General features: G+C 70.5%; 2 protein-coding genes across 2 annotated transcripts; one reads left to right on the top strand and one right to left on the bottom strand.

Moving 5' to 3' along the window:
• Positions 1 to 61: 61 nt before the first annotated feature.
• On the bottom strand, positions 62 to 4,430 carry IDH2 (isocitrate dehydrogenase (NADP(+)) 2). The gene is made up of 11 exons (XM_062584242.1): positions 4,357 to 4,430; positions 3,963 to 4,054; positions 3,460 to 3,625; positions 2,730 to 2,890; positions 2,468 to 2,611; positions 2,144 to 2,280; positions 1,709 to 1,860; positions 1,441 to 1,553; positions 1,207 to 1,304; positions 827 to 919; positions 62 to 436 (listed from the first exon to the last, which is right to left on the bottom strand). The coding sequence occupies exons 2-11, from the start codon at positions 4,011 to 4,013 to the stop codon at positions 349 to 351; spliced, it is 1,203 nt and encodes a 400-aa protein (XP_062440226.1). The 5' UTR covers positions 4,014 to 4,054; positions 4,357 to 4,430; the 3' UTR covers positions 62 to 348.
• A 9,524-nt stretch (positions 4,431 to 13,954) lies between these two features.
• SEMA4B (semaphorin 4B) lies at positions 13,955 to 22,709 on the top strand (the record flags this gene model as incomplete). The annotated part of the gene is made up of 14 exons (XM_062583650.1): positions 13,955 to 14,099; positions 17,890 to 18,041; positions 18,215 to 18,277; positions 18,364 to 18,462; positions 18,569 to 18,680; positions 18,789 to 18,905; positions 19,427 to 19,584; positions 19,764 to 19,945; positions 20,029 to 20,179; positions 20,261 to 20,471; positions 20,556 to 20,671; positions 20,752 to 20,915; positions 20,981 to 21,075; positions 21,495 to 22,709. Coding segments are annotated over 14 exons (2,520 nt in total), but the record flags the coding sequence as incomplete, so codon positions are not given.
• Between the last annotated feature and the right edge of the window lie 414 nt (positions 22,710 to 23,123).

Here is a 23,123-nt window from a genome sequence, read left to right as displayed (position 1 = left end):
AGCAGTGCCCTGCGTAGCCCTGCCACGCGCCCAGGCCCACGCCCGTCCACCACGCACACAGTGGGCCTCTGAAGTGTTTAATTGCTACGTTGGCACCATGAGGTTCAGAGGTTACATAAATTACAGCACGGTGAAGGGCAGCCCTCCCCAGCCCGTTTCCTACAAACCCCTGCTAGAAATACTTTAAAAACACTCATAGGAAAACTGCTTATAAAAATTATTTCAAATGTTCCTGAGCCAAGTCAGTGAGCTAGAGGCGGCGTCGGCTCCCTATCTTGTTAAAAATGAGGTAAATGCCTGGCACCACGCACACAGACCCCCTCCTTCCCTGCTGAGAAAGGGCCTTCTCTACTTCTTGCCCAGGGCTTTGTCCAAGTTGCTCTTGATGGCATCCAGGAAGTCTGTGGTGTTCACGAAGTGTTCATTCAACTTCACACTGGAAGAGAAGATGGAGAGAAGGGCTGGAGGGGTCCTCTGCCCACCCGTCTCAGCCTGCAGCAAGGCTGGCAGGGTCCCTGCCCTTTCCCGGCCCTGGCTGCAAGCAACCTGTGCCCCATGCAGACAGCACACCATGAAGAAGATGTGCTAACGAAACAAAGCCTGTGCCAGGCACAGCAGCTCCATGGTGCAGGATGTGGATTCCTTGACTAACTGAAGTCAGTGCCTAACCCAGAATTTGCTGTTAATATATGCTTAGAGTCTGCAGTGCCTATACAGAGACCAGAGGCTGTCCCATAGCCATCAGAGGCAAACTTGCTTCGTGGCAGATGGTGCCTGCATTGGAAGGATTCCCATGCACCCGCTCCACCCCACAAACCACACTTACTTGGCCAGACCATGAATACAGCCTGCAAGATCCTTTGTCATTGTACCACTCTCCACAGTTTCAACACAGACCTTCTCCAGCGTCTGAGCAAACCTGGGGGGACAGCAGGGTCACATGCAGTTCCAGCAAAGTCAGCACCACGCAGACCAATGTGGCCAAAGGCTACCCCTGCCCTGCAATCACAGCTCACTGCTGCCCTCAGGACTGGGACAGCTCAGGCAGAGTTGCACAGGAGACAACTCCAAGCAGCTTCTCCCTTTCCCCACCCAGCTCTGGTCTCCCTCAGAGCACCTGCCAGCCATTCCCAGCTCTCTCACACCACAGCGACATGGGCTTTTCCACCACCTCTCCCAGCAGCACCTGTGCCCCACAGTGCTTACTTCATCAGGTCAGGGTTACTGTCCAGCTTGCCTCTGTGCTCCAGGCCACGTGTCCAGGCAAAGATGCTGGCAATCGGGTTAGTGCTGGTGGGCCGTCCCTGGGTGGAGAGAGTGCTCAGAGGCCCTGACTTCAGCCACAGGCCTTGTGTGGCCCAGAGCCTGGGAACATGCGCTGGGCCAGACAGGCTGGCAGCTCCCAGGAAAATGCTGGGGGAGCAGGGAAAGCACACTCACCTTCTGGTGCTCCCGGTAGTGGCGGGTGACTGTGCCATGGGCTGCCTCTGCCTCAATGGTCTTCCCATCCGGACACACCAGGACAGAGGTCATCAGGCCCAGGGAGCCAAATCCTGCAGTAGGATGCAGGAGTCGGGCTGGTGCAAACAACATCCAGCCAGGCAGCCCTTGACCGCCCCAGGGAGAGTGCCCACGTGGCCCCCCCAACCCGCACAGCTTGGCCCTGCTTCTTCCCACAGGCCACGCAAGCAGCCCCAGCTTGCTCTACCTTGGGCCAGGATATCTGACTGGACATCTCCATCATAGTTTTTGCAAGCCCAGACGAAGCCACCTGCAGATTTCAGCACCTGGGCAACCATGTCATCAATGAGCCGGTGCTCATACCAGATCTTCAGCTTGTCAAACTCAGTCTTGTAGTGCCTGAGAGCCAAGAGCTGGTGTTAGCAGGGCCTGCCCAGGAGCTCCCTGGGACGGCAGAGAAGAGTGCCCCACGGAGGAGCGCAGAAGGCAGCCCAGCTGCCACAGAGCAGCACAGGGGTGCCCACACTATACCAGGTCCCAAAGGATCTTGTTACCCTTGATGTAACAGTCCCCTCTCCCCAGAAGGAGCACGCAGCCAGCACCCAGTCTGCAGAGCTGCCCACACCCCAGCACAAGTGCAGGTGGGGCATTGCAAGCTGCCTGAGTTTGTCAAACTCCATACTTATCGAAGATTTCCTGGAAGATGTCTTTGAAGCGCCCATCATAGGCCTTGAGGATGGTGTTCTTGGTGCTCATGTACAGAGGCCATTTCTTCTGGATGGCATACTGGAAGCAGCTGTGAGCAAAGCCAGAGATAGACTGCAATGGAAACACAAAACATACAGTCAGCAGAGCCCCAGCTCCCCCTCTTATCACAGGGCAACTCTCCATCCTGCCAGCTTGGCCAGGACCACCACAGGAAGGGGTGTGCTGCTCCACGGGGCAGTCTCACAGGAACCCCATCCACTTCCTCCCAAATCCAACCCAAACCAGAATCCACAATTACCTCGTCTGTGTTGTACATGCCCATCCCAACGCCGCCTCCAGGGAAGTTGTACACCTCCCACTCCTTCACCGCACTGCCATCCTTGGGCGTGAAAACCATCTTGAATGTCCCAGACTTGTTCACCACAAAGTCTGTGGCTTTGTACTGCAAGGGGCAGTGCAAACTGTCAGTTCAGGGTCTGTCAGGACCCTTCCCCAGCCCAGCCCTTAAACGCAGCCGCGCACTCCACTTCCCTGCCACTGCGCACAGGCAAGCGGCTCACCTGATCACCGTGGGCATGTCTGCCAATGGTGATGGGCTTGGTCCAGCCAGGTACCAGGCGAGGAATGTTCTTGCAGATGATGGGCTCCCGGAAGACTGTCCCACCCAGGATGTTTCGGATTGTCCCATTTGGGCTCTTCCACATCTTTTTCAGCTTGAACTCTGGGGTATGCAGAGGTAAAACCGCAGTCTGTCCCTCTTGAGGCACCCCTCTGCCAAGCACAGACTTGCCCCAACCAGTCCCAGCAGCACTAACTCCAACCCATTCCTCAGCTCCTGCTCAGCTCTCACCTCCTGGCCCTTCCTGCCATGAGCTGCTGGCGGAGACCCACCGCTCAGCCAGCCAAGGAGAGGGGCCAGCCCTGTCCTCAGCTTGCGACCAGCGCTGAGCAGGAAGCCCGTTCTCCCCCAGCCCCAGGCCACCCGTGTTACTGTGCCACCACGAGGCACCTCGAGAGCCAGGCACGGCACCGTGCTCGGGGCGCCTGCACCCGGGTGGAAGGCAGCATCAAGGCTGAGCCATTCCACCGCGCTGAGCCTCTTCCACTGGGAATGCCGCTGCCTTAGCCCAGAGATGCTGGCAGACACCACGGGGGCTCGGCTCCCTGCACAGCCACCACCGCGACGGGGAGCAGCTCGCACGGGCTGGCCGGCCCCACCACTCGCTGGGGCCAGAGCTCAGGCCCTTCCCCTCGCCCCGGCCGGGCACGGGGCTGCCACCCCCCTCCTACCTTCCACTCTGGCCTCATCAGGCGTGATGGTGGCACACTTCACCGCCACGCGGTACTTCTGCGTGGCCAGCGCCGAGTCAATGGTGACCTGGTCATCCGTCTGGTCCCGGTGCGGCAGGCCCAGATCGAAGTACTTCAGCTGCACGTCCACGTTGGGCAGGATCAGCTGGCAGAGCCCACGGGAGAGCGTCAGCACGGGGCGCTGCCGCGGGGAGCAGCCCCGTCCCCGCCGGCCCGGCCCGGCCGCCGCGGCCTTCTCGCTTTCGGGTCCTGACGGAAGCTGCCGTTCGCTTCAGCACCTGCTTCCTGGGCCCCGCGCCGGGGCGGACGGGGCGGGCGGGCGAGCGGGGACCGCCGCTACCAACCCGCGGGACGGACGGGGCGGACGGGGCAGGGCGACGCCGGCACGGGAGGGCCGCGCGGCGGAGGAAGGGGCGAGGAGGGGCCGGGCCGGGCCGGGCCGGGCCGGGCCGCCACGTCCTCCCGCCCGGGCGCCGCGTTACCTTCTCCTTGATGAAGGCCCAGATGATCCGCGTCATCTCGTCGCCGTCCATCTCCACCACCGGGCTGGCCACCTTGATCCGCCGCTCGGCATCTGGGCGCGGCGCGGCCGTCAGAGGGGCGCCCGCAGCCGGGGCCGCCCCGGCCCGGCCCGGCCCGGCCCGAGCCGCCCGGGGCCGGGCCGGGGGCAGAGCCCGCCGGGCCGGGGGCAGAGCACGGCGCCCGCGGGGCCGCGCCGGGCCGGGCCGGGCCGGGCCGGGGGCGGCGCTGACGGCCGCGGCGGGCGGGCGGCTCCCGGCGCGGCCCGCGGCGCCCTCAAGGACACGGGCCCGGCGCGGCCCCGCGGCGGCGCCGTCCCGCTCCCGCCCCCGCCCCCGCTCCCGCCCCCGCACTCACAGTGGCGGCGCGGCGCGGCGGCGCCCAGGGCGGCGGCGGCGGCGGCGGGGCCGGCGCGGCTCAGCGCGGCGGCGGCGCGGAGGCAGCGGGACATGGCGGGGCGCGGGCGGCGGCGGCGGCGGCGGCGGCGGCGGGGGGCGGGAGGCTCCGCCCCGGGGCGGGGCCGCGCTGGGCCCCGCCCCCGCCCCGCCCCCGCCGGCCGCGCGCGCCTGCCGAGCCGCTGCCGTCGGGGGGCTGCGCCTCCGCCGGGGGTCGGTGCCGTGCGGGCTCCGCCTGCGCCGGGGCTCCGCGTCCCTCAAGGGTCTGCGGGCCCTGGATGTCCGCGTCCCCCGGGGGCTCCACGTCCCCGGGGGCTTGGTGGCCTCAGAGACACCTGCATCCCCCGGGGCTCTGCGTCCCCCGGGGCTCTGCGTCCCCTGGGGGTCAGCGTCCCTCGAGGGTCGGCATCCCCCAGGGCTCCGCATCCCCCAGGGCTCCGCGTCCCCCAGGGTTCTGCATCCCCCAGGGTTCTGCATCCCCCAGGGCTCCGCGTCCCCCAGGGCTCCACGACCCCCGGGCCTCCGCATCCCTCAGGGCTCCGCATCCCTCAGGGCTCTGCGTCCCCCAGGGCTCCGTGTCCCCCGGGGCTCCGTGTCCCCCGGGGCTCCACATCCCTCAGGGCTCCGCATCCCTCAGGGCTCCGCATCCCCCAGGGCTCCGCATCCCCCAGGGTTCCGCATCCCCCAGGGCTCTGCGTCCCCCAGGGCTCTGCGGCCCCCAGGGCTCCGTGTCCCCCGGGGCTCTGTGTCTCCCGGGACTCTGCATTCCCCTGAGGCCAGAGTCCCCCGACCGCAGGCTCCTCCGGAGGGGACCGGTGCGCCCCGACGGGGCGGCACTGGGGAAGGGCCGGGTGCGCCGGTCCCCCCTGCCCTGCTCGGCCCAGGGGACGCGACTCCTGCACATCTGTGCCGGGGGGACGCTGCCAGCTCAGCCGAGCGCTTGGAGCCAGCTCATGCTTCCCTACATAGAAACAAGTGATTCGCACGTTGCCAGCGCGTGACTCAGGGTGGCTGGACGGAGCGGAGCAGCACGGGTGGCAGGGGCTCATGTCCCCTGGTCCGGGCTCGCAGGGGGTTGGGGCAGCCAGAGCTATTCCCATTGCCCCGCCAGACCTTGCTGCACGGTCTGCAGGGCTGCCCTGCCCCAGGCCCAGGAGCCCTGGCACCACGGGGCCACTGTGCCCGGAGGCTTGCTGTCCCACTGGCTGCACAGCCAAGCTGCTGCCAGCTTTTTTTAGCTGCAGGGGCCAGGCAGGTCCTGCTGCAGGGAGGAGAGCAGGAAAACAGCCCAGCTGGAGCTGCTGCCCGGGGGGGGGGCGGGTTGCAGGGGAGGCAGGGCCACGCTGACGTGTGCCCGGCTTTAACATTAACCAGAGCGCAGGCCCACAGCCAGCCAGCACTGCAACTGGGGGGGCCAGTGCCCCAGGGGATGCCGGGCCCCTGCCACCCTGTCCAGCACCCTGTCCTGTGCGAGCCCTGCCCTGCAGCATACTGCCTTCCCCTGCCTGCTCCCCGCACTGCCTGGGGAGCTGGGGCCTACAGCAGCAGGACGGACCCCATGCCGGGAGCCAGCTCTGCCAGGAGCAGCCCTGCCGGAGCCCGCAGGAGGCATCGCAGCAGGGCAGGACTGGTGCCAGGAGCTGCCACGCGACACGCCCAAAATCTGCAAATTTACTCCAGCAATCTCCGCATTTGCTCTAGGAATCTGCAAGTTTGCTCTGGGAATCTGCAGATTTGCTCCAGGAATCTGCAAATTAGTATGGCTGGTGGCGTGGCAGGGGGCTCTCGGCAGCGCTGCACCCCAGCGCTGGCCCCTGGAGCACAGCGGCTGCCTCACCATGCCGTGCTGCAGCGCCGGGCTCCCGCTGCCCTTGGCCTGGCCCTGCTGCGGTCAGAGCCGCCCCGTGACCGCAGCTCTCGCAGGCGAGGTCACGCCAGCGCGGCTGCTCGGCCCCTGGGGAGCGGCGGCTCCCCGAGCGCGCGCTGACGAGAGCAGCCATGTGGCACCGACCCAGGGACGGCCTGGTTTCAAACAAAGGAGTCCATCCCTGGCCGGAGCCCAATCCACACGCCCGCGGCTGCTGCCAAGCCAGCTTCCCCCAGAGCTCGCAGGGCCCCAGGAGGGTCTGCGCGGGTGGGAGGGCTGGGGGAGGATGGGACGGGCTCCAGCTGTCCCTGCTCTGGGAAGCAGCGTGTCCTGAGAGGCCTCAGCTCCATCACGCCTGAGTCAGAGGAAAAGCAGAGGTCTGGGGGTGGCGGGTGTCCACACAGCCCTGTGCACACTTGCACCTCTGGCTGCACACACACCTGAGGTCCTGTGCCATGAGTGGTACGCAGCCAGCGAGGCTGCAGAGAGCTGCATACCATCCAGGAAGCGCACCACTTTTCTGCCTGCAAGCAGCGCAACCCTCATGAGTCTCACTCACTCACCAGGCACTGCTGAGCACCCGCGGGTGCTGGAACCTCAGGGCCCCGGCCGCTGCAGGAGCGACGCTGGCGCTCAGCCTGCACCCGCAGCTCCACTCCCCTCAACCCTCGGCCCCCAACTCATGGGGCACGCAGCAAGTGGTTGTGGGAACCCCATCCCGTTCTCATTCCCATTCACATCCCCAAACCCATCCCATTCCCATCCCATCTGCATCCCAGCTGCACCCCTCAGGCTGGGCACTAGACAGCGGCACGGCTGGGCAGGGGACGTCACGGCTACCGTGGGGATGCAGTGCAGCATCACACAGCGCAGCTGGGCTGCCTGTGGCTCGGTGGATGGGTGAGCAGATGGCAGAGCTCAGGGACATGGCACAGCTGAAGGCACAAAAATGCAAGCTGGACTGTGAGGTTGCCAGGACAGGGAGGCCAAGACAGGAGCTGCAGGGCCAGGGATGGCCAACCCAGTGACCCGTACCCGGCCCAGGGCTGGCAGCAGGTCAGTGCCCGCGCTTGGGGAGCAGCGGGAGCTGGAGCTCTGCTCGGGGGCTGTGTGGGGTGAGGGTAGACCAGCCAGACCCTGGGCTGGAGCACAGCCCCGGTGGGGCGGCCCCATACTGCCCCTGGCTCCTCTAGTCCAGGCGGGTGACGCTCCTGCCCTCCCCGTGCCCGCTCAGGCTCTGCGGACTCCGGCAACTCCATGCAGCACTGACACCCAGCAGCAGTCTCAGACCAGGAATCACTGCAGGACACCTGGAGCCATGTGTCACCCCCAAACCCCCAGAGCCGAGTGTCACCACAAAGACCTTGTGGAGCTGCCTGCAGGCAGCTGCCGCCCCAAAGCACCTGGAGCCACATGTCACCGCAAGGACCTTGCAGAGCTGCCTGGGGCTGCACTTTGGGACGTGTACAGGAGCCCTTGCACCCATGCTGCAGTGCCAACACGCTGCCCTCACCCCACGGCAGCCCCAGCCCCGCAAGCAAGGGGGCACAGGCCCTCACCTCCTCGAAGGGCCCCACGCGAGGCCAGGCTCCCTGTTCCCTGCCCACCCGCTGGCCCCACAGCACTGCCAAACCCCTTGGCCACCCGTGGGGCGTCATGGCCAGGTAGCAGGCAGCTGGCATTGCCCAGGACCAGCACTGGGCCGTGGCTGGGGCCAGCATCACCCCGGGGCCGGGGCCAGCACTGCCCAGGGCCAGCATCACCCTGGATGCGCCGTAGCCCCAGGCTCGAGCTGCCTTGGCTCTCGGGGCCAGCGCTCCCCTGGCGGGAGCTGGGCGAGTGATTCTCACCCCGGTGCTCAGCAGCCCCAGCCCAGCAGGGTCCTGCACCCTGGACCCTTCTCCTGGGCTCCTGTCCATCCAGAGCCGGGACGGACCCCCTCGGGCTCCTGCCCCCCTGGGCCGGACCCCCCCCGTTCCTGCCCCCCAGGGCGAGGAGGAGCCCCCGTGCCGGGCCCGCCCGCCCGCGGCTCCCGCCGCCGAGCAGCCCCGGCGGGGGCGGGCCCGCAGCGCGGCGGGCGGGGAGGCGGCCGCGGCGCCGGTGCCGGTGCCGGTGCCGGCGGGCGGAGCGGGCGGAGCGGCCCTTTGTTGCGAGCGGCGGGCGGGGGAGCGGGAGCCGCCCGGAGCCGCCCCGCGCCGCGCCGCGGGCGGGACCTGCCGCCGAGCCGGTAAGCAGCGGGCGCGGCTCCGGGACCGGGACCGGGACCGGGCGGGGGGCTGCGTTTGGCGCGGAAGAGGTGGGTGTGTGCAAGCGTGCACGGGGCCGTGCAAGGCGGGGTGCGCTTGTACACAGCAGGCGGAGTGCAAGGAAGCTGTGTGAGAGGCTGTGCAGTGTGCGTATATGTGTGTGCACTTGTGTGTCGTGTGTGCACGGGGCCTGTGCAGGGTGGTGTGCATGTGCACGGGTATGTGTGCACGGGGACCGTGCACAGGGGGAGTGTTGTGCATTCAGGGTGTGCATGGGGTGTGTGGAGAAGGCAGAGGGCCTGTGTGAACGGTGTATGCATGAGTGGGTGTGCTTGTGTGGGTGGGTGGGTGTAGGTGTGTGTGCGTGTGTGTGTGAGCAGTGCAGGAGCGTTCATGGCTACGTTTGTGGATGGAGCCTGTCTTGGTGTGGAGCTGTGTGCTGGGGGGTGTTCCCAGGCGTCTGTGTTTGCAGTACGGGATGTGTATGCACAGTAAGTCACAGTGCATGTGTTTACATGTGCAGGGGTGTGCGTGTGAGCAGGGCACTTGTCTGAGGGAATGGAAGTGCATACAGTGTTCTGGACATGTCTGCGGGCTGCTGGTGTGTTTGTGTGTGTGTGTACCCAGCATCAGGTGTGGGACACACATGTGCTGCACGACCCACGTGGGTGCTTGTGTGCACCGTGTCCTGTGCCTGAGGGTTGCACAAGTGCTGCCAGTCCCCAGGTGCCTGACGGCATTAGGCGCCGAAGCAGCTTTTGGGCTCGAGGCTGCAGGGAAAGTCGGGGCCACGCAGGTGCGGGGGCTCCCTGCTGCTCGCCGGTGGCTGCTTTAGGGGTCTGGGCCCCCCTCAGCCAGCACCGAAGCAAGGGGGGGAGCTGGGCCGAAGGGAGCAGGGCCGGGAGAGAAGCCCAGCTCTGGGGCGGGCTCTGGAGCTGCGGGTGGCCGGGAGGAGGTCACATCCCGCAGCCAGGATCCCCAGTTCCCGCGCCCCGGCGCCGGGTCAGAGCGGCCGCCGGAGGGCGCGGGGCTCGGCGGGGCCGGCCGGGCGCCGGGGGCGCGGAGGCTGCGCCGGGGCCCTGCCGGTGCTGCGGGCGGGCGGAGCAGCCGGCTCCGGCGGGACGCGCGCGAGGCGCCGAGCTGCTGCCGCCGGCGCGGAGCAGCTGCGGCCGGGAGCATCTGTGCGTGAATCAGCAGGAGCGCGGGAGCGCGCCCGGCTGCGAGCTCGCCGCGTGCAGGGCTGCGGCGGGGAGCCCGGCGGCGCCGGGAGGGGGCTGAGCGGGGCGCCCGGGGGGAGCGGGCCTGCAGGCGGGGCGCGCCGGCGGGCGGGGTGTGCCGTGCCGTGCCGTGCCGTGCCGTGCCGGCGCCCGGCAGGTTGCAGAGGGAAGGCTCGAGGGTGGAGGGACATGGCTCGGGAGAGGCGGGAGGGGCAGCGGGGCCGCCGCAGCCCGGACGCCGCTCGGCGCCGGCAGGCAGCTCCGCAGCCATCTTCCCTGCACCGCCACCCCCGGGCGAGGGCTGAGGGCTTCGGCGTGGGAATTCAGCGTGGCGCCCACCGCCGCGCCTGCTTGTCACCCCGGGCCACAGGTGTTAACGCCGCACGGGCCCTGCCACCCCCCGCAATTTCCCCATCCCCAACCTGCTGCGGCCGCGGGGGGTGCGAGAGCGCTGCCGGCGTGCGTGCACACCCGCGCCCGGCACGTCGGGGCGCGCAGGCGGGCACATGGCAGCGCTGCCCCGCGGGGGCCGGGGCGGGAGGGGAGCGGGGCCGCTGCCGCAGGGCGCCCCGCGCGGCCCAGCGCTGGCGGCCGCCGGGCAGGCGGAGCGCAGAAATGGCAGCTTGTCGTAAACAGCCCCGGCTGCCAGCGCCGCTCCGCGCCCGGCCTGCCGCCGGTTAAAGGTCCCGCCTGCCCGGGGCCGCCGGGCTCCGCCGGCTGCCGCGCGCCGGGGGCGCGGCGCGACACGGTGCAGCGGCGATGCCGGCGGGCGATGCCGGCCCCGCTGCCCCCGGGCCCCGCGTGGGGAGGGAGTCCCCCCGCGGGGCCGAGTCCCTGCACACTCAGCGCACTCAGGGCGCTGCCGGCCCGGCCCTGTGACGCGCAGCCCCCTCCCGTGCCCGTCCCGTCCCCGCGGTGACACTTCCTGGGCAAAGGGTACCGATAAGGCGGGTGGGGTGGAGCCCGGCCGGGGCTGCCCCGGCCCAGGAAGGGACGTCGGAGCTGCGAGCGGGGCCGGGAGCAGGAAGGGAGCCCGGCTGAGGAGGGGTCGGAGCCAGCAGCCCGCGGGGCCAGGTACGCCCGGGCGGCGGGATGGTGACGGCCAGGTGCCGGGGCGGGGGGCGGCCGGCCTCGTCCCGCGGCTCTGCCGCAGGGTGCTGCCCAGCCCCGGGAGAGCTTGCCCGCTGCGCAGCAGAGACCCTCTCCTGGTGTTGCCATGGCAAAATAAGCAGCTGTCATTAATAACGCGTTGCCATGGCAATGGCAGGAGAAGCAGGATGGTTTTCCAGGGGTCTGCACACGCTTCTGCGAGGGACGGAACCCGCAGCGCTGCAGAGCCCCGCGTGTGGCGGGGCCGGGCTGCAGAGCCCACCTGTGGGTGCTGCCTGCCGGCGTTCCCGTGCCCGCCGGTGCCGCAGCCCTGCCGCCCCACGCTTGCCCAGAGCCCCACGACAGGGCAAAGCTGGCAGCAGCGGGGCTCTGCCCTGGGCCCTGGGGGCCGGTCCCACGCAGGCACCGGCACCCCTGAGCGTTGCCCTTCAGCACGGGCTGGCAGAGGTGGCCTGCGGCTGGGCTGCACCAGAACTCGCAGGAGCCCGCGGTGCCCAGGCACAGTGGACACCACGACCCGCTCTGCACGGGGAGCGCATGGGCCCAGGCGCCACCGCAGTCCCCAGCCGTGCTGCAGGGATGGCCGGCCCGGGGCAGAGCCACTGCCGAGGGAACCCAGCGCTGAGGGGACTCTGGGAACAGCAGCGTTCCTGTGCTGGCGGGCTCGAGGCTGAGCTGTTCCCGGGGCAGCTGGGCCTCCCTGCTGTGGGGGAGACGGTGCCCGGTGCTGGGTAGGCCCATGGCTGCAATTAGCTCATGGGATAACGCACACTCCCCTTCCGGGCTATGACTGACTGCTGCCCACCTGGACTGAAAGTGAAGGGGAAAGGAAAGGAGCTGGGTACTCCTGGGTTTCATGGGCAGGGCACTGCTGGGCAAGCTCGCAGCACTGGGTCCTGCAGGAAGGACACTGCCAGGGAAGCTCACAGCACCAGCTTGTGCAGACAGGGCAGTGACAGGGAATCTTGAAGCATTAGGTCCCATGGGCTGAGCACTGTTGGGCACGCTGGCAGTGCTAGGTCCCACTGGCTTAGCACTGCTGGGGAAGCTCGCAGCCATGGGTCACACTGGCTGGGCACCACTGGGCACGCTGGCAGCACTGGGTCCCTCTGGCAGGGCACTGCTGGGGAAGCTCACAGCCATGGGTCGCACTGGCCAGGCACCACTAGGCACGCCGGCAGCATTGGGTCCCTCTGGCAGGGCACTGATGGGGAAGCTCACAGCCATGGGTCGCACTGGCCGGGCACCGCTGGGCACGCTGGCAGCACTGGGTCCCTCTGGCAGGGCACTGCTGGGGAAGCTCGCAGCCGTGGGTCACACTGGCTGGGCACCGCTGGGCACGCTGGCAGCACTGGGTCCCTCTGGCAGGGCACTGCTGGGGAAGCTCGCAGCCGTGGGTCGCACTGGCCGGGCGCCGCTGGGCACGCTGGCAGCACTAGGTCCCTCTGGCAGGGCACTGCTGGGGAAGCTCGCAGCTGTGGGTCGCACTGGCCGGGCACTGCTGGGCACGCCGGCAGCACTGGGTCCCTCTGGCAGGGCACTGCTGGGGAAGCTCGCAGCCATGGGTCGCACTGGCTGGGCACCGCTCGGCACGCTGACAGCATTGGGTCCCTCTGGCAGGGCACTGCTGGGGAAGCTCGCAGCCGTGGGTCGCACTGGCCGGGCACCGCTGGGCACGCTGGCAGCACTGGGTCCCTCTGGCAGGGCACTGCTGGGGAAGCTCGCAGCCGTGGGTCACACTGGCTGGGCACCGCTCGGCACGCTGGCAGCACTGGGTCCCTCTGGCAGGGCACTGCTGGGGAAGCTCGCAGCCGTGGGTCGCACTGGCGGGGCACCGCTGGGCACGCTGGCAGCACTGGGTCCCTCTGGCAGGGCACTGCTGGGGAAGCTCGCAGCCGTGGGTCGCACTGGCCGGGCGCCGCTGGGCACGCTGGCAGCACTAGGTCCCTCTGGCAGGGCACTGCTGGGGAAGCTCGCAGCTGTGGGTCGCACTGGCCGGGCACTGCTGGGCACGCCGGCAGCACTGGGTCCCTCTGGCAGGGCACTGCTGGGGAAGCTCGCAGCCATGGGTCGCACTGGCTGGGCACCGCTCGGCACGCTGACAGCATTGGGTCCCTCTGGCAGGGCACTGCTGGGGAAGCTCGCAGCCGTGGGTCGCACTGGCCGGGCACCGCTGGGCACGCTGGCAGCACTGGGTCCCTCTGGCAGGGCACTGCTGGGGAAGCTCGCAGCCGTGGGTCACACTGGCTGGGCACCGCTCGGCACGCTGGCAGCACTGGGTCCCTCTGGCAGGGCACTGCTGGGGAAGCTCGCAGCCGTGGGTCGCACTGGCGGGGCACCGCTGGGCACGCTGGCAGCACTGGGTCCCTCTGGCAGGGCACTGCTGGGGAAGCTCGCAGCCGTGGGTCACACTGGCTGGGCACCGCTCGGCACGCTGACAGCACTGGGTCCCTCTGGCAGGGCACTGCTGGGGAAGCTCGCAGCCGTGGGTCGCACTGGCCGGGCACTGCTGGGCACGCTGACAGCACTGGGTCCCTCTGGCAGGGCACTGCTGGGGAAGCTCGCAGCCGTGGGTCGCACTGGCCGGGCACCGCTGGGCACGCTGGCAGCACTGGGTCCCTCTGGCAGGGCACTGCTGGGGAAGCTCGCAGCCGTGGGTCGCACTGGCGGGGCACCGCTGGGCACGCTGGCAGCACTGGGTCCCTCTGGCAGGGCACTGCTGGGGAAGCTCGCAGCCGTGGGTCGCACTGGCCGGGCACCGCTGGGCACGCTGGCAGCACTGGGTCCCTCTGGCAGGGCACTGCTGGGGAAGCTCGCAGCCGTGGGTCGCACTGGCCGGGCACCGCTGGGCACGCCGGCGGCACCGGCTCCCTGCGGCCGGGATGTGCCGCGGCCGCGGGCAGCAGCGCGGGGCGGTGCGGGCCGCCCCCCCGGGGCGGGGCGGGGGCGGGGTCCGCGGGCGGGGCGGGGCTGCCCGGCGCGGGTCCCGCGGGGGGCGGGCGGCGGCGCGGGGCGGCGGGCGCCGTCGGGGCGGGCGGCCTGAGCCCCTCTCTCCCCGCAGGTCGGCAGCGCCCGGGCGGCGTCGCGGGAGGCGGCGGAGGCTCGGCGGGGCAGCGCCGCCGGCCCGGCCCGGCCCGGCCCGGCCCGGCCCGGCCCGCCATGGCGCCGCGGCCGGCGCTGCCCGTCCTGGCGCACTCGGTGCTAGCGGCGCTGCTGCTGCTCTCGGCGGCCCAGGAGCCCGTGCCGCGGGTGAGCCTGCCCTACGGTGAGTACTGCGCTGCGGGACCCTCCGGCACCGGCACCGGGGCGGGCTGCGCTGGGCTTCGGGGTGCGCGGGCCGCGTGGCTCCGCCACACCGGGAACCGGCAGCCCACGAGTGTGGCCGGGGCGCGGGGGGCTGCCCGGGGACTGGGGGGCTTCGCTGGGCGGGTGGCCCGTCCGCAGCTCCCGGGATGCGTCCGGCGGGAGCCGCACCGTCGGGGTGCCGGGCTCTCTGGCCGGTGGCGAGCCGGAAAGCAGCGCTCGCGGCCGCCCGCGCTGGCAGGGCAGGACCCCGGCCCCAGGCGCTGTGCCCAGTCCGCCACGGCCCCGGCGCTGGGGCGGACGCGGCTCTGCAGCTCCGCGTGGAAACGCCTCGTGCCGCCCTGCGAGGTGCTGAGCCTGCAGAACGCCCCGGCCCCGCCAGCCCGGCAAGCCGGGGCTCGCCGTCCCGCCGCCGTGGGGGCCGGGCTCGCCTCCTGGGCTGCGTGGGGCCGGCAGGCAGCCGGGCGCTCCCGGGCCGGGGTGGCTCCCCGGGCAGTGGGTGCTCGTGTCCCAGCGCCACGCGAGGTGGCCGCGGTTGCGTCTTGCAGGAGCGTGGGACGGGGCTGGGCCGGCTGCGGGGGCTCTGCGGCCCTGCCGCTGCCAGCTTCTCCCCGGCGGCGGCACCGGGCACCCCGCGCTCAGGGGCTGCCGGCTTCTCCATCTCGACTGTGCGGCCTGGCGTGCTGTAGGGCCCTTCCCGTGCTGTGCACCATCCCCGGCCCTGCTGCAGAGCCCCGGGGCCCTGCAAGGGGCTCTGAGCTGTCCCGCAGCCTGTGCTGCGCTGAGGAGGCTTCACAGCCAGGCACAGACTGCTCTGCTCTTGGCTAGTGGAACGTGGTTGCAGCAGGCAGAGGGGTCTGTGGGCCTCTCCCCTCCTGCTGGCTGTGGGGTGCTGGGCCGGCAGCAAGGCGCACTCCGGGGGCAGCTGGGGCCGGAGCACCCAGTGGCTGCGGGATCTTGGGCCGGGTCTGGCTGTGGGCGCTGTGGCTGCAGGCATGGCGTGGCCTTCCCCCAGCTATCGGGCTCGCTGTGCTCCCAAAGGGAGGTGGCTAAATGCAGCTGGTGCCGGGGAGCAGTCCCTGTCCCTGGCTAACTGCCGGCTAGGCTGCCGGCTTGCTGGGGCGCCTGCGATGGGTTCGGGCCAGCGCTGTCCTGGCAGGGCTGCGTAGGCGCTGGGAGCGCTCTGTGATGTGGCGAGCTGCGGCTCCTCGGTGGGGACGTGGCCCTGCCGGCTGCCCACATGCTCCCGTGGGGAGCTGGGCAAGGGCCCCTCTGCCGGAACAGCCTGCGTCCAGCGCGGAGCCGGGCAGCACGGCCGCGTGGGGCCTGCGGTTGGCTGGGAGGGAGGAGCTGGGCAAGCTGCTCTCCTGGAAGCAGCTGGATTTGCCTCCAGCAGGTTTGTCTGGAAGAAGCAGGTCCTGTCCTGACAGGTCCCTCTGGCAGCGGGCATGGGCTCCAGGAGCTGCTCCCTGGGCTGGGAGGGCTGTGCATGGAGCTGGAGGGTCATGCATGGGGTAGAAGGCTGCTGGGGCTGGAAGGTCTCTGCAGTGGGGTATGAGGGCTGCGCGTGGGGCAGGATGCCGCACATGGGCTCTGCAACGGGCTGTGACGGCTGTGCATGAGGCAGGATGCTAAAACGGGATGTAAGGGCTCTGCAGTGGAGTGCAAAGGCTCTGAAATAGGACGTGAAGGCTGTGCACGAGGCTGGATGCTGTAATGGGGTACAAGGGCTCTGCAATGGGGCATGAGGGCTCCTCATGGGGTGCGAGTGCTGTGCATGGGGCAGGGTGCTGCATGGGGCATGAGGGCTCTGTAATGGGGGTGAGGGTTGTGCACAGAGCGTGAGGGCTGTGCATGGGCTAAGATGCTGCAGTGGGGCACAAGGGCTAAGCATGAGGTGTGAGGCTGCCGGGGTGGCTGCTGCCCCTCTGTTAGCCCTACTGTGCCCGCTGCAGGCGGCATCGCCCCAACGCTGGGGCACGAGGGCACCTGCCAGCCGCCTGCTGCAGGGCACCACCCGTGCAGGAGTGGCCCAAGCCCCCGGCGGGGATGGCCTGTCCATGCCGAGCGGGAGCCCCGAGCTGTGCTGGCAGAGCAGCCGTGCTCCGGGGGAGCCCGGCCCTTGCCGGGCAGCTGTGGCCAGGTTGAGGGAGGTGGCAGCGTGAGTCAGCCCGGCGCGTCCCGCTGACACGGCTGGCCCGGCTGATTCAGTGGCTGCTGGCAGGAGAGGAAGGGCTTCCGGGGCCCGGCCGCCCACGCGCCGGCGCAGGTGAGCCCCGGCGCTCGCCCTGAGTCACCCGCCGGCCTCCTGCCCGGCACCAGCCGGCTGAGCAGCGCCGTGCCGGCAGCAAGGGCAGCTGCACGAGCACTCACCACAGAGGTGGTGCAGCTGGGTTTCTCCCCACGGGACGGGCAGCCCTGGGCGTCACTGCCTGGTGCCGGGGTGGACTGCCACAGCGTGCCCTGAGTGCTTCCCGGAGCAGTGCCCAGGGCCAGGGCTTGCAGGCAGCAGCACTGATGCCGCTGCAGGCGGTGATGGGGCCTTGGCTGTGCGCTGCTCGCGGGGGCCTGGAGTCGTGCGTGCTGACCCTGGCATGTGCCAGCCCGCAGCCTGGCTCTGGCAGCCCGGCCCTACTCCGCTCAGCGAGGTGTGCGGACAGCCCGGCCCCTCTCCAAAATGCACTTTATTCCCCGTGTTGCAGCTGGAGCAGGAGTTTTGGGTGGTGCAGGGGGAGAGGCTGGTTGGGTGGTCACAGCCCCCTGCCACGTGCGTGGTCCCGTGGGTTGGGTCTGTCTCTGCACCAGTGGCGTGGTGTAGGGCTGGCACAAAGTCCACCGAGTGGAGGGCTCCGCGGAGCTCTGCAGTGTGTCGCCTGGCAGCCACAAGCTGCTGCACGGGCTGAGCCGGGGTGCCGGGGTGCGCCAGCGCCTGGGGCAGCGGGCACCGCGAGGCACAGCAGTGGGGCTCACGTGCTGCAGGGAGCCATGGGTTTGCAGCATGGCTGCAAAGGGGCAGTGGAGGCGGGTGCCGCTGCTGCACAGGCAGGCTGAGCCTGATGCCGGGGTGTTTCTGAGAGCTCTGGCGTTGGCAGGTCTCTGCATCCATGGGCCTGCATCATGCAGAAAGGCATCAGGGAGGCTGCGCGGGCCGCGCCATCCTGGGCTGTCTGCGCTGCACTTCCCGCACCGCCGGGCTCCCGTGCTGGCCCTTTGCACAGGCTGGCGGGGATGCGGGTGCTGTGCTTTGTGCCCTGCCAGGGCAAATGCCCCCAGCCGCATTTGGCACCTGCCTGCAGTGGCGTGCGGAGCTGCCCTGGGGGCTGGCCACGGGCAGAGCCTCGAGGTCGTGAGCAGCAGGAGCTCAGCTGGGGCCCAGGGTGCCTCAGCCACGTGCGGTTGCTGCACGGGAAGCGCGAGCATGCCTCCGTGCCGGGAGCACCACCGAAGCCGGCCCGCGGGGCGGCGCGGCTCCCGGCCCACGCGGCGGGGCAGCGAGCGTGCCGCTCTCCACGTGCCTCCCTCTCCTGCTCCGTGCGAGCCGCAGCGCTCCAGGGCCATGTGGTGCTGCAGCAGCTCTCCCGGCCCCGGGGCTGCTCTGCCGCTGTGGGGCAGCTCTGCTCAGCCTGCTCACGGGCAGTGGGGTCGGCGCCGCGCTCTGGTCTTGCCACCCTCCCGGGGGGCTGGCGCGGCTGCAGCGCCGTGCGTGCCGCGGGACGCTGCCCCGCAGCCGACGCTGCCGCTTTCCCCCACAGACTCCGCCGAGCGAGCGGTGCAGCGGCTGGAGGTGCCCGGCGTGTCCAACTACACGGCCCTGCTGCTGAGCCCGGACGGAGGCACGCTCTACCTGGGGGCGCGCGAGGAGCTCCTGGCCGTCAACACCAGCCGCTTCCAGGCGGCCCGCAGGGTGAGCGCGGGCGGCCGCGGCGGCGCAGCGCGGGCGCCTTCCCGCACACCCTCGGCTGAGCGCACCGCAGCCGCCCGGCTTGGGATGGGGCCGCGGGGGCGATGCCGGGGGCGCGTTGGGGCGCACGGCGGGCGCAGCCGCCCCAGGCGCCCCGTGACTGCGGTTCTCGGCAGCTGCCCTGGAGCGCGGACGGGGAGAAGAAGAAGCAGTGCGCCTTCAAGGGCAAGGACCCCCAGGTGAGCGCCGCGGCGGGAGCGGAGCGGGCCGGCGCTGGGGCCAGCGCGGGCAGGACAGGTGAGCAGGCTCCTCCGCCTCTCCGCAGCGGGACTGCCACAACTACATCAAGATGCTGCTGCAGCTGAACAGCACCCACCTGTACACCTGCGGGACCTGTGCCTTCAGCCCGGCCTGCGCCTACGTGGTGAGCGTGGGCAGGCGCCTGCGGCTGGGCTCTCCCCCACCGCGGCTCCCGCGGCGGCCCGGCAGCGGTCCTGGGGTGTCTCTGCTCAGCGCCGGTCCCGTTGCAGAACGTGCAGCGCTTCAGCCTGGAGCGGGAGGCGTCGGGGAAGCCGCTGCTGGAGGACGGCAAGGGCCGCTGCCCCTTCGACCCCGAGTACAAGTCCACGGCCGTCATGGTCGGTAAGGCACGCCACCCGGCGCCGGGCCGGGCTGCTGCGGGCGCTGGGTCCTGCACCGCCAGGCGGGCTGCGTGCGCCGGGTCCCAGCGGCAGCCGCTCTCTTTGGCAGACGGCGAGCTCTACGCCGGGACTGTCAGCAACTTCCAGGGCAATGAGCCGACCATCTACCGGAGCCAGGAGAGCCGCATCTCCCTCAAGACGGAGAACTCCCTCAACTGGCTGCAGGGTGAGAGCTGGCGCAGTCCGGGTGTCTATCTGCCCTCAGTGGGGAGGCGCATGCCGCATGCAGGATGGTGCCATGGACGGGGCAAGCCTTGGGGCACCCACCCCTGCACGTGGAGTGGGCACCGTGCACGCAGGATGTGTGCTGTGCAGGTGGGATGGGCGCCGTGCAGATGGGATGGGCGCTGTGCACGTGGGCAAGCCTTGGGTGCCCTGCCTGCAGGGCATGCTGTACATGCAGGACGGATGCCGTGCAGACAGGATGTGCACTGTGCACATGGGCAAGCTTTGGGTGCCGTGCACACGGGACGGGCGCTGTGCACATGGGCAAGCTTTGGGTGCCATGCACATGGGACGGGCGCTGTGCATGTGGGACGGGTGCTGTGCACATGGACAAGCCTCGGGCACCATAGAATCATAGAATCAGTAAGGCTGGAAGGGAGCACCACGAGTGCAGGATGGGCGCCGTGTGCGTGAGCAAGCCTCGGGCACGCGATGCGATGCTCAGCGCGCCTGTGCCCCCAGACCCCGTCTTCGTGGGCTCAGCCTACCTGCGGGAGAGCCTGCCGCCCGGCAACCCCGAAGGCGACGACGACAAGGTCTACTTCTTCTTCAGCGAGACCGGCAAGGAGTTTGACTACTTTGAGAACACGATAGTGTCGCGCATCGCCCGGGTGTGCAAGGTGGGTGCAAGGGCCCGGGGTGTGCGCACGGGTGGTGCCCGGGATGTCCCTGCCCCGCCGGCTCCCGGATTCCCGGGGAAGGCTCAGCATCCGCGGGGCAGCGCCGCGAGCCGTGGCCCCGTCGTGCCCATGCCGAGCTGCTGCGCGCTGACCGCGCCGCGCTGTGCCGTGCCGCGCAGGGGGACCTGGGGGGCGAGCGCGTCCTGCAGCGGCGGTGGACGACCTTCCTGAAGGCGCAGCTGCTCTGCTCGCACCCCGACGACGGCTTCCCCTTCAACGTGCTGCAGCACGTCTCGGTGCTCACGCCGGGGGAGCCGCGCTGGAGGGAGACGCTCTTCTACGGGGTCTTCACCTCGCAGTGGTGAGGGGCACGGGACGGGCGCGCGCCGGCACGGGGCTCGGCACCGTCGGGGGCTGACGCGGGCCTGGCTCTGCCTCTCCCAGGAGCAAGGGCGGGCCGGGCAGCTCGGCCGTGTGCGCCTTCCCCATGCGCAGCGTGCAGAGAGCCTTCGCCGGGCTCTACAAGGAGGTGAACCGCGAGACGCAGCAGTGGTACACGGACACCAGCCCCGTGCCGGAGCCCCGGCCGGGCACGGTACGTGGCTCGTCCGCCCAGCGGGGCGCGGGGCCGCGGCCAGGCACGCCGCCCCGTCCCAGCGCCCCGCTCTCTCCCCAGTGCATCACCAGCCACACGCGGCACATGAAGATCAACTCATCGCTGCAGATGCCGGACCGAGTGCTGAACTTCATCAAGGACCACTTCCTGATGGACAGCGCGGTGCGGAGCCAGCCGCTGCTGCTGCAGAGCCACGTGCGCTACACGCAGATCGGCGTGCACCGCGCGCAGGGCCTGCACGGCACCTACGACGTCCTCTTCCTGGGCACGGGTGGGTGCTGGCGGGGACGGCGCGGGGGCGGCACGCAGCCGCGCGCCCCGCCGGCCCCGCTCAGCGCGGCCCTTGCGTTTGCAGACGACGGGCGGCTGCACAAGGCCGTGCGCGTGAGCCACAAGGTGCACATCATCGAGGAGATCCGCCTCTTCCGCGCCGGGCAGCCCGTGCTCCAGCTGCTGCTGGACCAGGCCCAGGCAAGAGCCGGGCGGGGGGCGTGGGGAGCCGGGCTCGGCGCCGTGGCGGGCGCTGACCCCGCTGCACCTCCCGCCCGCAGGGTCTGGTCTACGCGGCCTCCTACGACGCGGTGGCCCAGGTGCCCTTCGCCAACTGCAGCCTGTACCGCAGCTGCGGCGAGTGCGTGCTGGCGCGGGACCCCTTGTGCGCCTGGAGCCGGGGCGCCTGCCGCCGCACCGCCCCGGGCGCCCACCCGCACCCCCCGTAAGTGCCGCCCCAGCCCCCTGCCCGGCCCCCGCCCGGCCCTCCCTGACCCCTCTTGCCCCCAGGCTCTGGGCGCAGGACGTGGAGGAGGCGGACACGGAGCGGCTCTGCCGGCTGGCCAACACGTCCCAGCCCCGTCCCCGCATCCTCCAGCCGCCGGGTGAGGTGGTGTCCCCCACGGGCTGGGACTGGGGGTGGATGGGGATGGGGATGGGGACAGGGGTGAAGATGGGGATGGCAATGGGGATAGGAGTGGGGTGGGGATGAACGGGGACACAGGGATGGGGAGGGAGGTGGAATAGGGATGGGGACGGGTGGAGAGGGGGATGGAGACAGGGGTGGGGATGGGTGGAGACAGAGATGGGGCTTGGAATGAGGTCAGGATGGGGGTGGGGGCAAGGGTGGGGATGGATTGGGACTGGGACAGGGATAGGAAACAGGATGGAGATGGAATGGAGATGAGGTGGGGGTGGACAGGGACAGGGCTGGGGATTGGGATGAGATGGGGACAAGGAGAGGGGTGGGACAGGGGGGCGGCGAAGGCGGCTCGTCCCGACGTGCCCTGTCCTCCCCCCACAGCCACGGGGGGCCCGTGCCAAGCGGTGCGGCTGCCCCCCAATGCGGTGCGGCCGCTGCCCTGCCAGCTGCTCTCCAACCTGGCGACGCGGCGCTGGTCGCACAACGGGGCGCCCATCAACGCCTCCTACCTGGTGCTGCCCGACGGGGCCCTCATCCTGGTGGGCAGCCCCGAGCGCGCCGGCACCTACGAGTGCTGGTCGCTGGAGGAGGGCTTCCGCCAGCTCATGGCCAGCTACTGCGTGGGCGTGCAGGAGCCGGCCCCGGGGCCGCCAGCCGCCCGCGACGCGCTGGAGACGGTGAGCACCTCGCGGAGCACCTCGGCGGCCAGCGGCGCCGCGGCCCGGCTCCACGCCAAGACCTACTGGACCGAGTTCGTGGTGATGTGCGCGCTCTTCGCCGCCGCCGTGGTCGTGCTGGCCCTCTTCCTGCTGCGCCGGCACGGCGCCGGCGTGAAGGCGCTGCTGGAGCCCGGCGACGCCGGCCGGCTCCCCAAGCCGCCCCGCAAGCCGGCGGAGAGCCTGCCGCTCAACGGCAGCGGGCTGCCCAGCGCGGCGCCCGAGCACAAGGGCTACCAGGCGCTGCGCGACAACTACGTGGCCGGCACCCCCGTGCACGAGCCCCCCGGCCCCCCGCGCGCCTTCTCCGAGTCGGAGAAGAGGCCCCTCCACGTCCGGGACAGCTTTGTGGAGGTGTCCCCGGCCTGCCAGCGGCCCCGGGTGCGCCTGGGCTCCGAGATCCAGGACTCGGTGGTGTGACGGGGGTGAGACGCAGCCCTCGGACGCGACGGCTCTGCTCTGCCGAGCCTGCCGGAGCTGTGGACCGGCGCTGGCGGTGTGCGTGCGTGCGTGCGTGCACCTGTGCGTGCGTGCGCCGTGCTGGCGGCACGCGCGGGCAGCACCCCGGGTGCAAGCGCGGCGCGGCGTGGGGGCTCCGGCAGGCGCCGCGCCACGGCCCGGCCCCGTCTATGCAGCGGGCAGGAGGGGGCGGCCTCGGCCCCCCGCGCCCCACTCACTGTGACGCCCCGCGGCGGCGCCCCGGCGGCGCCCGCGCCCGGCCGCCCGGGGCCCCGTGCTGTGCGTGTCTGTGCTTGGTTCATTTTTCATACGTTGACAATGTGAATCGTGTCCGGGGGACGGTGCCCGCGCGGACCGTGCGCCCCAGGTGTGTGCGTGCGGAAACGTCTGTGGTTTTTGTATAAAGTCCCTGTGTCTCCTTTGTGCGCGTATGTGCCTGTGCCCAGCGCGGCCAGCCGCGCTCCCAGGAGCGGCGCCGGCCTCCGCTGCGGGCTGGCGGCAGTTGTGCCCGGTGGATCCTGGGCAGCAGACGTGGAGGGGGCAGCTGGCCGCGCGCGCACGGCACCTCCGGCATCGCGTGCCTGCGGCATCCCGAGCGCGGTTGTTGGTGCCACAGCGGGAGCTGCAGCGTCGGCCGTGACCGCGGCCGCGCAGCGCGGCACTGCTCGCCGGCCTCCTGCCCCGAGCAGTAACGCGCTGGGAAACACTGCCAGCGCGTGAACTCAGCGCTGCCAGGAGCCGCGAGCTCGTCCTCTGGGGACCAGCGCACTCGGCAGCCTGTTCTGGAACATCAAAACTGCCACTGGAGGTGGTGGCCGGGGCCGTGCCAGCAGAC

Source organism: Rhea pennata, chromosome 10, assembly GCF_028389875.1.
Source record: "Rhea pennata isolate bPtePen1 chromosome 10, bPtePen1.pri, whole genome shotgun sequence".
NCBI lineage: Eukaryota > Metazoa > Chordata > Aves > Rheiformes > Rheidae > Rhea > Rhea pennata.
The sequence above is the reverse complement of the archived record's forward strand: the minus strand, read 5'-3'. Positions and strand labels throughout refer to the sequence as shown.

Bases quoted from the DNA above. Each gene is read 5' to 3' on its own strand.
- IDH2 (XM_062584242.1), bottom strand. From the start codon at position 4,013: ATGGACGGCGACGAGATGACGCGGATCATCTGGGCCTTCATCAAGGAG. The intron at 1,305-1,440 runs GTGAGTGTGCTT...CTCTCCACCCAG, and splicing joins ACTACCGGGAGCACCAGAAG to GGACGGCCCACCAGCACTAA. The intron at 920-1,206 runs GTAAGCACTGTG...CTGTCCCCCCAG, and splicing joins AGTAACCCTGACCTGATGAA to GTTTGCTCAGACGCTGGAGA.